The following is a 10,899-nucleotide window of genomic DNA, read 5'->3' as shown; positions in this document are numbered from 1 at the left end:
GGAGGCTGGCCAACAGGGCTCTGACTCAATGTTTGGTTGACATCCAGTGGACTCCAACTGTTGAGTGTTGATCACTAGTTGGCATTGGAAAAATAACTTCACTCGACAATGTTGCTTTAAACCTGCTGCAAATTAACCCAGACTGACAGCTGTGAGAGGAAAAACAAGAAATCACTTCAATGCATTCAGTAATAATGAATCATAGAAAAAAAATACAGCAGGTGATTAAATCATCATTACCTTCAAGATACATGAAATTGATCAGTATATTGTGCAACAATATAGCAGATGTCTAAGCAATATTCTTACATTTGACTTCAAGAGATATGTCCGGGCCTGTGTAATTGCTTTGAATACATAATATATTTTTGATATGTTGTCACATGAATATGTTCAGCCAAAGGAGAGTTATAATCTAAAATGAGACATGGAACATACAGTACTTTATTTCTGTATTGAAAGCGTTTGTTGCTTTAATGATTTACTTTATATCGATGTCTAGACTCTTGTTATGCAAAGAAATAAATACAACTATTTACATTTTTAAAATTTAGAATTTCAACCTATATATTCAACCTTGTATTAAAAAACAATATTCATGTGTCTTGTCAATGGCAAGGAAGGTTTAGGTAATCTCTCTTCTCTGGGTGCTCCCTGCAGCAGTCTCAGGCACAACTGGAGGCCACAGTAAACGCTCTTCCTTAAAACTGTAATGTCTTCTTAAAAAAGGTGCAGTGTGTAGAATTTTGTGGCATCTAGTGGAACAGACTTGGCAGAAATTTAATATAATATTCATAAGTACTTAAAACCACCTAAAAAATAAGAACTAGAGGAGGATTGGTGTTGGAGTTACACGAGTTTGCTTCCAGGGCAGACTATGTTCATGGTTTCACTGGTTTATGTCATTACTACCAGTATACACACACACACACACCCACTGTTTCATCCCCCACATTGGTCCCACATTCCAGCTTCACTGCAAGGCAATAAGAAAATACTTTAAATGTCTACCCATTCTTTATATAGTCTGTTTGGTCAGAAAGTAAAACACATTATAAAAAGGTCAGGAGAAATAGGGCACATTAAATGACTTCTTAGTGCTGGCAGAGCACTGAAGTTATTCACACAGTCAGCAGCAGGTTATAATCACCAGTCACATTAATGACAAAGGAGTCTGTCTGCTGGAGCTGGGTGTATTTTCTTTTTGCCACCGTCATATCTGTCACTATTTATTTCTCTCTTCCGCACTGCAGCCTGTTCCTTCTCATTAGTGCACTTTGTTATGGAGATAACTTGCATTTTGCGAAACCCATATCTCTGAGCACTCGATACATTTGTGTTCTGCTACTCTTTCCCCTCATATACCATTCACCTGAGGAACTTTCCCTGGCTACTAAGGTCTCCTTGCTGTTTTTCCACCAGAAGAGCCAGGGTCTAAATAAGTGCACTACCCCCTCAAAGACCATTCTTGTTCGTGTGTGTACTAGAATTTAGGGGCTGCGTTTTTAAGGCTGACCACAGCTGATTGCTCAAACACAGACGCCACAGTTACTTCAACTTGTGTGAGCTAAGAATTAATTGAAGAGTGGCTGTAGTGAAAACAAAACCAGTGAATGAGCGGTTCTGTTCTATAGCAGAAATAAATAACCATCAAACACTCCGATTTACAGTGAAGACAAATGCTCGAGTTTCAGTTTCCTCTTCTGCATTTCTCCTTTTCATTCATTCTTTACATGCAACTCACGTATCAGTAAAACAAACAAAAACAAGGACTGTAAAAAAGGGGCTCTAGACCCACATCATTCTGTCATTTTCTCCCTTTAAAAGGAATGTCACACTCTGGTGTCTCATCAATATTAGTTTGGTTAAAACTATACTCCCCTCAGCAGAAAACAGGAAATCTGGAGAACAGATTTCTCACTGGGATTCAGTGTAATGATGCGAGTCAAAGAGTCCAGCGGAGAACTACAGCTCCACCTGATCTCAAGTAAAATCTGCTGTACAAAAGCAAAAAGGAGCACCTGATGTAGTGAAGTCCTCCTTGGCTGAAGCCAAAATGCAAAACTAGATCAAACTGTTAAGCATTTTTAAAGATTTTTTTTATTTATGTTGCAAGTGCTCTACAAGGGTGCAATTTAAGTTATTCCTGTTTCCAAATGAATACAATAAATAAAAATCTCTTTACAACTGAAGCATAAGATGGAAAATTACATCAAATACATCTTAATTTGTATTGCTACACATGTATATACACACACACAATGCATGCCTTTTTACAAAAAACCCAAAACTGCATGGCTTATGTTGATGGGCCATGCCATGACAACTTCCATAGTGGTTATTTTAAACAACATAGGTTCAGTTGTACATTCATAAATTACTATACAATCCTCAACCTGGTCACCAATATCTGATCCAACACATTTATCTTACAAAGTGATGACTCAAATTTCTTCTAAACGTAATTAGTAACTGGATAGAAGACAGTTAAGTAACTGACTCCATCCACAACATAATGCAATGTTACCAACTACAGTTTGAGGTAATGGAAAACACTTGTTTTGGAAAATTAAAGAAAAAAAAAGACAAATTAACATGGATTTGTGATTTCAGAGTACACTGTCGTAACATACTGGAGACCAAACAGAGGAAAGTAAAAGGATCAGATAAAGGAAATAAAAAAGGGAAACAGGTTTTGGGTGCACCAAAGTGTGAAGGGATGTGGGGAGAAGGGCAAAAGGAATAAGAATCAAAATATATTGAACACAGGTATATTACATAGCGTCTGTTATGATAAACACTGAGGAATTTTTGTCAGGGCAACGATTCTGCTCCTTTCACTCTAGTGCTCACCACAACTGGGTCATTAGCTGAACTTCTCATTTGGTACCATCCGCCTTAAGATGGAAGAGCCACGAATCCGGTTGCAGACCTAAATAGAGATATTCAAGTCGTATTTGGGTCTAGGTACTCATCCTCAGTGTGTCAAAATCTCTTCATCTTGCATCAAATCACAATATCAAAAAATGACTTACTCCATGTTGCTTTTCAGCTGATGCACAGTCCGCTTGTCCAGGTAACGGCAGAAGAGCGTGAGCAGGTTTGAGGGCATAAGAAGCGGCTCCACCAGTGAACACTGTGATAGCTGCCCTGCCACCTGGAATATTGTGTCGGTCCTAAAGGACAATAGAAACACTTGCATTACTGTCGCAGAAGGATGCGAAAAGTACCTCCATTTGTGGAATATTAGACTAGACAAGACAAGATTCTAACCAGGTCTCAAAGTCACCAATGCTGGGCTCTAGAGGAACACCAGAGGACAGCAACTTCTCTCCTTTGGACAGGAGACCATACAGTAAGGACAATCCAAACTGAAAAGGAGACAAAAAGAATATTTAAAAAAAAAACAACCTTCCAGCAATAATGCAGCAACAGAAAGCACAGACCTTGTTCTGACACGCCAGTGAGAGCGACTCATACACTGTAAGAGACTCAGACGATGTCAGATCTCTGAGGACCCCAATTAGCTGACTGAATGTCAGGCTTCCAATCACTTTCAGAAGAGATGGGTAGAGCACTGGAAGAGCCTAAAAATGAACAGTGACAGTTTTGTTAATATTTTAAAAACACCTTAATTTCTTTTTATTGTAACAGCAATGCTGAAAATCATTGAAACAAACTGCCCTACCTCATCTGCATCTCTGCTCATAAGAATAGGGAGGTTAGTGGTCACAATCCTCAGGATCTTAACTGCAGAATCATGTTTCAGAAACGGGAGCAGACGGGCGAGTAGCTTTTTGCCTTTTGAGACCAGCAGGAAAGGAAGAAACTCCCCTCCTGAATATCTATATTAGAAAGTTTGGGATTTTAGTATCCAAAAAATGTAAACTATTATGATATAAAACTAGAAACAAAAACATTTTACTTTTCAACAAACAGTATTTTGTGCAAATGGAAGGATAATATATATAAACGCACAGGGGATCGTGGTGTTGCAGCTGGGAGAAGATGTGCTCCACCTTCCTCTGGGTCTTCTCCATCAACCTTCTTTCTTCTGCTTCAGACAAGACAGGGGTTTTCATCCTCTCCGTCTCTTCCACCTCCAACAAAACCATGAACAACTGCGGGGCAGAACAGGTGGGACCGAGTGTTGAAGGAAGTAGATCGGGGGGGAGCATCTCACTGCGTCAGAGAAACCAACTACATACCTTTTCTATTTTGCTGAGGACCTCTAACCGCTGTTGTCTTGTGTCTTTTTGTTCCTGTAATATGGAAACCGTTTCAGCATCAGGAATGGCAAATAAAAACACTCCTTAGATGCTAAAAGTTGTCTCAAAAATAGTCACCTCGAGCGGACTCTGAGCTTGGACAGCATGAACAGCACTGATGGCATGGCGAGGAGAGTAACATGTGGACACAGCAACTTGACCCAAAGAGCCTTCAATGTGCACCACTGAAAGAGCAAAAACACCACTGTAGAAAAGACTAATAGGCAATTTTAAGCAGTTAAAGATAATGATCATGATACATTTTTTAAAAAGAGGCTGAATTACCCCTCCATAATCACTGTAGACAATAAAAGACACCACAAATTTGATCAAATAGCATCAAAAGAACCTGGTGTGTACTGGTGGTCAGTTTTTGTGATGTAAGGTGTGGTGAGTTTGGGTGGCTCTCTCTTGCTCCTGATGCCCAGCTCTTCCTCTGCCATCTTAGCTTCTATTCGTCGATAGTACTCCTATGACGATGGTTAAACCAGTTATGAAATCCCATTCCTGTATCTCATTTCCTCTGATTATAGAGAAAATACCAGAAGACGGGCTAAAGGCAGGTTATTTGATTAAAAAGGTGATAATGAATAATGAAGAAAACAGAGCAAAATCGTATTCCTACCCAACACTGTTTATGGTAAATTCCTCCCCTACCTGTTATTTTTAAGCCTCGAATGTTTATAACGTCTGGCTCCACCCCTGTTCCTACCTGGTAGTAGTAGTCCTCGAGATATGGATTCTCACTTTGTAGCTGAATCATCTGCAGCCGGGTGATCCACTCCTTCTCTTTGGCTGTCATCAGATTAAAGTAAGAATCCCAGCCCTCCTGTTTTCTACAAACAGTCAGATTTTCCATTAACAAATGTATTCCTAGTTGATTATTAACATTCTGAATATGAAAAAAACAGGTTTTAAAACTTTGGCACGATGCAGCACCGACCTTTGGAACAGTCGCTGTTTTTGACTAAGTAGCCGTTTATGTTGTGGGTGGAGCTGGGTGACTGGACCCGGGTACCTGTGGGTCAGACAAGGACTTCACATTCAAAAGCGCCAACTCTCATCAGTTTCCATGATGAGCAGATGGTGTGCCTGTTATATGTACATAGTCTAGTCAAAATGCCCTTAATGGTTCCACAGTGCCATTTATCTCAATGCATGCAGCTTGAAAGTTTTTTTGCATCACAGAATATTCAAACCTACATAAAATTATAATTGTCCCATAATGAGGTTTTTTTTTGTTTTGTTTTACCTCAGTTTGTTTTCATATTTTCTCTGTATGTTTTTAATCATTCATTCTAATTTGATAGCTAACTTTCAGCAGCTTCATTTTTTAGCTACTAAATATCTGGAATGTGTGATAAAGAGTTGGATGCAACTGATGTATTTATTTCCTTTGATCTCACACTCTCTCACACTCACACTCACACTCACACACACACACACACCTTGGAGGTGCTTACACACCTGAAATGCTGCACTGGATTAGATGAGGGACTGTAAAAGGGGGATGGCCTTGGTGAATTTGCACCAAAACGAAGTTGCATCATCTTAGGAGTCAGAGATCGAGGAGTGGATGGGCAAGGTCGGCTTGTAGGATACATAAAACTTCTCGTCTGATTGGATAGATTCAATAAAAAAATAAAAATAAAATAAAAACGTCATGAGTCGGCACAAACAGAGCTAAAATCAAAGTAAATACATTTAATATTTTCTTTGATGTATCAGAGCAGGTCTGAATTATTATGGAATAAACCTGATTGTATTGATGCTGTGGGGTTAACGGCTGACGTGAGAAAATGGGTGATCCTGGCATCATGGGTGAATGTACCTGCAAGAGAAAGATTGAAAGAAAATATTTTGCCAACTATTTTGATCATCAATTATTATTAGTTATTTAAGGGGGTATTAAAATAAAATTATCTGGTTTAAGACTTTCATCTTCTGTGATAATAAACCAGTCAATCTTTGGGTTGTGGACAAACAACAATTGAGGTTGCATAACCCTAATGAGGAAACCCTTATCATTTTATAGAGCTAACTAACATAAGAAAATACATTTGGTATAATCAAAATTATACTATTCTAATGTCTGTACTGTAAATAAAAAGCTGAAGCCAACAGCTGATGGCCTTTGCTTAGCATAAACACTGGAGCGCAATTAGCCTGGCTTTTTCTGCAGGTAACAAAATGTAGTTTTTGTGCTAAGCTAAGGCAATTAGCGCTCCAGCCACGCATTGAACTCACAGGAGAATTGTATCAATCCTCTCATCCTCTGCAAGAAAGTGAATATGATGATTTCCCACAGAGTCAAAACTATTCCTTTAAGAGAAATGATTGTTTGGTAAAATGAATCCTCCACCTGAGAGAAGCCTCTTTGGCCAAACTGTCTTCTGGAGTAGGGTCCTCTGGGTTCCCCTCTCCTGCCCCTGAAGGAAGAGACAGGATATGGCAAATCCAGGAAGTTGGAGGTCAGGTGCTGACCTCTGCCTCTGTGACCATCAATCACACACACTACAGCACTGTCCTATGAAACAGAATAAAGTCAGACAGCTATTTGTTTAGCTGACCCATTGACATACATATTACAGCAATACAGTGTTCTTTGGTGATTTGAACCTGAAGTATAGATCCTGAGATTTTTCTGGCCTTTCTGTAAGATGGTACCATCCACTTTGGGAAAGAGAAATTAAAAAAACAAAAACAAAGAAAGGAAAATTAGTGGCACTAACAAAAGGTTTGAGAAATAAAATTCCTGCTGAAGTTACACTTACATCCTCTTCAAAGGTATTCTGGTACATGGCATTCCCACAGTCCACTATGGCACTGTCGAGAGTCTTAAAGTAGAACAGACCAAAATGAGGATGAGCTGCTGTGGAGATGAGTTGTGGAGATTGTGGAGATGAATTTTCAGACAAATTAATCTGCGTCACCTTAAGGCTTGGTCGCCCCTCTATGATCCTCATCACAGCTGGGTCTTCAAACATCTGGCCCCTGCCCAGCCCTCCCCTCTGTCCCCTCTGTCCCCTCCCTCTGCAAGCCCGGGGCAGATACTGCGGCCGGTGTCTGGGAGGGGAGGGGGAGCTGTGAGGGGATGGAGGAGGTTTAAGGTCTGGTGGTGGTTGTGGTTTTGGTAGAGGAGGCGGTAGCTCTCCAAACTGAAGGAGAGTGCTGCTGGGGTCCTCTGTGGTCCCATTTGCATCTAGATCTATGATACAGATACATGTAGAAATAAACTGTGTGGAGACCAAAAAAAGACCAGTTTAACCTATTTGGCATACATAGGGATTACAAGTTGTTGGGTTGTACAAATATAGTTTATCAGCATTTGATTAAAAAAAAAAAAGTTGTGGCAACAAACCAAGACGACAACAAACCTTGCTTTAACAAAAGTGATTCATTATCATTTTATATTATTCATTGAAAAGTGGGAAAGCTTGTGTTCTTTTGTTGTGAATTAGAGGGAAAAAAAACTCTTTCAGTGTTCCAGTCATACTTACCTCATACTAGACTGCTCTACACTGTAAAACTTTACAATGAGTTAAATACACTAAAATGATTAACATACAGTAACAATATACATTTGTCAGTTTTTAAGTCAGGTCAACTTAAAATTAGTTTTAATTATCAGAATTTCTTCTCGAGTCTTGAAGCAAAACAAGTTGACATCCAATTGATCATTTACTTTAATTTGTATAGAAACAATTTGATTATTATATGTCCCCATATTCAATGTTTTTTTTGGTTTAAAAACTCCAGAAAACCTACTTTTCCTAACTTGATAAATATTGAGTGATGGATGCTGCAGCAACGATTAATCAGAGAATTAATATGTGGCTATTTTGATGGTCGATTAACCTTGTGTCATTTTTGACTGAGAACTGGCAACTTTCTGTTGCAGCCAAAATTTAATGTTAAGTTAATTCATCAACTTGAAAAATTGTGTTAGATTTTGTTGCCTTAAGCAAACAGTTCAACATTTTGCTTTCTTGCTCAGTGTTAGATGACAAGCTGGATACCACTCATGTATGTGAAAATATGAAACTGCGATCCAGCAGCTGCTTTTTCCCAGTCTTCATGTTATGCAAAGCTAACCAACAACAAGCTGTAGCTTCATATCTTTTTTTTTTAACTGTGTACTGTAGTTTGGCATCAGTACTACTGCTACAAAAGTTGATGATTCTGTAGCCCTATTTGAAGCATCGTCTACAAACCCATCCCAAACGTCTCCTCATTGTGGACGTTGATCTCCTCATCCTCCTCAGCCATAGCCTGCAGGAGTCCACAGTCCATGTTCGTCCCATCCTCTCCATCGCTCCACTCCTCTCCATTCTCAGGCCACTGAGGCTGAGACACTATCTCTGCTTCCTGGGTGGATAAAGGCCAAATAGAGATTTAAAAACAGTAAAGATTATCCAACTATATTTATATCACACCTTTCAAACAAATCAAATGCAATTCAAAAGTTCATCTCAAGCAATTGATAAAATGTATGAAGTAAAAAACACACTAAAGATTAAGGTAAGTTTAAAATTCTATATTTTTAGCTCCTCTCAGATCATCTGAAGCCATGATAGCATAATAGCTGAAAGCAGCATCACCGATGTATTTATTTTTCTTTCTGCTTTGTGGGAGAGTTTTTGCAAGTTCAAGTCAAGTCTGAAATGGACGTGTTTAATCATCTGCTTCTTTCTGTCTGCTCCAAACACTGCACAGCTTTATCTAAGGAATTCAAAGCATGTACTGTATTATCATCATTCCTTCACAGTATCAGCATTGATTAATTGGTTTTGGGCTGTGATCACTTTAAAACAGGCTATTGCCAAATGAAAAAAAAGCTTCTTCCCCCGGGCTGTTAAACTAATGAACATGGCCTGATCCCCTCATCTCACTGGAGGACTACAAATCAAGACTCTTTTTGCAAGTTTGTTTACATATAGCCTACTGTTATCACAAGCATTGCTGCTGTTTGCACATTAGTTATTTTTTTATTATTAAAAAAAATTAAAATAAAATTATACATACTACTACCACGCGATTTTTTAATTTGGGCCTTATGTAAAATGATTACAGCCTAACGTTATGACATATAGCGCAGCAGCTGCAGGTGTGCTCGCCATGATGTTGCTGCAGCTTACAGTCATCTGCAACCTCGCGCACCAGATGCGTAAAGTTACGCATGATGATAAAAGATTGAGTGAAATTTCCTTAATGTGAATGCCCAAAAAAGAAAAATAAATATTGTCCACGAGTCCGTGTGTGTAACAAAAGTGGAAACTCTGAAAAGGATCTGAGAGGCCTTTCATGCTCATTACCGATAAATATTCCAGTAGTCTGGTACAAGACCATGTAGTGCCTTATAAACCAATACAACTATTTTAAAATCAATATGAGTAGAACACAACATAAACCCAAGAGAAGCTTCGTGAAACACAGAGACACGTCAGGAGTATTTACTTTTTTTTCTTTTTTTTTTTTTTTTAAAGGAAATTTGTCTTTCTCTCCCACTGCAGCAAAGCTTTACAGCAGCAGATAGGGGAACCAGCTGGCACGCTGTAGGTCCCACAGTGAGACTGTAGCAATATTCACATTTCACACTGAAAGATGTAAAACAGTAGCCTGAATGATGCTGACTTACTTGTTGCTGTTCTGAATCACTCATTGTGTATTTTGGACTTGTTTTTTCGGCTCACGGTGACTCTCTACCAAATGTTACCTGTTTTCTGTTGTCAGGCCGAGAGGGAGGCTCATTAACTTTTAAATGAACCCACCTGTGTGACTCTGGGGCGAGCACACGTCATCACGCTGCACGCAGCTGTCACCTCGTTTCTACAGTGTGCAACTTTAAGGATGTTTAATTGAGGTATAAGCTCGTTAAAAGTGTTTTATCTACACTTTCTGTTCTACTCATCACCTATATGGCCAGGATGCAGCCTTTAATGGGTCCTCTGAGAAAAGCTGTGAGCTAGTGGTGACATCTAGTGGTTCAAGTGTATTTAAAACACTTTCTGCAGAAGCAACCATAGGGGTTATGAAGCTTATTTACAACCATAACTTTCCACCACTCCACATATCTTGGATAATAAATGAATAATGGATGACATGAAGACTTCTGCTCCAAATGTATCCATAATGCACAGAATCCCAGAACACTGACTGTGTGTAAATACAGCTATATACAGTCAGTGTTAAACACATAGACAAAAATGTTCAGTGTTCACTTCAGTGAATTTCTCTTTGTTTGAGAGACCTGAGAAGTTATTTAAGTTTTTTAAATTCATTCAAGTAAGAAAATTGGTATGACATGTTCTTTATACACTTTGTTCAGATGTTTAAATTTGCTTAACTGAGCCTGTAAAATGCAAAACTGTTTGTGTGTTAACAAAGAAATTAAAAATGTTATTATTCCTGGTTGCTCTTCCCACAAAGTTACTGTTCTTCTCCTGCTGAATTTGTAAGTACATGTAAACTTAGCAAGTGCTTCATATCATTGTTTTTGGACATAGAACAAACACATTTTCCTAGACCACATTCTTTTCCCTGTTTTGTCAAAATTGACAGGTAATCCACAGATTTAATCAGCCATGAAAGAGTGAAATAATTTGTGTTTAATTTTATTTTATTCTTTGGA

At 38.7% G+C, this 10,899-nt stretch overlaps 1 protein-coding gene across 1 annotated transcript; it reads right to left on the bottom strand.

The window, feature by feature from the left end:
- Positions 1-2,898: 2,898 nt before the first annotated feature.
- patl2 (PAT1 homolog 2) lies at positions 2,899-9,930 on the bottom strand. The gene is made up of 19 exons (XM_053341388.1): positions 9,907-9,930; positions 8,483-8,636; positions 7,202-7,476; positions 7,043-7,105; positions 6,888-6,941; positions 6,631-6,795; positions 6,025-6,099; positions 5,736-5,884; positions 5,212-5,286; positions 4,981-5,104; positions 4,618-4,738; positions 4,347-4,453; positions 4,209-4,262; positions 3,977-4,121; positions 3,689-3,834; positions 3,447-3,587; positions 3,274-3,371; positions 3,036-3,176; positions 2,899-2,932 (listed from the first exon to the last, which is right to left on the bottom strand). The coding sequence occupies exons 1-19, from the start codon at positions 9,928-9,930 to the stop codon at positions 2,899-2,901; spliced, it is 2,145 nt and encodes a 714-aa protein (XP_053197363.1).
- Positions 9,931-10,899: the final 969 nt, after the last annotated feature.

This window comes from Scomber japonicus, chromosome 20 (genome assembly GCF_027409825.1).
Source record: "Scomber japonicus isolate fScoJap1 chromosome 20, fScoJap1.pri, whole genome shotgun sequence".
NCBI classification, from domain to species: Eukaryota; Metazoa; Chordata; class Actinopteri; order Scombriformes; family Scombridae; genus Scomber; species Scomber japonicus.
The sequence above is the reverse complement of the archived record's forward strand: the minus strand, read 5'-3'. Positions and strand labels throughout refer to the sequence as shown.

Coding starts and splice junctions, on each gene's coding strand:
- patl2 (XM_053341388.1), bottom strand. CDS start 9,930: ATGAGTGATTCAGAACAGCAACAA. Junction 8,637..9,906: donor GTGATTCAGAACAGCAACAA/GTAAGTCAGCAT, acceptor TTATCCACCCAG/GAAGCAGAGATAGTGTCTCA. Junction 5,105..5,211: donor AAACAGCGACTGTTCCAAAG/GTCGGTGCTGCA, acceptor GACTGTTTGTAG/AAAACAGGAGGGCTGGGATT.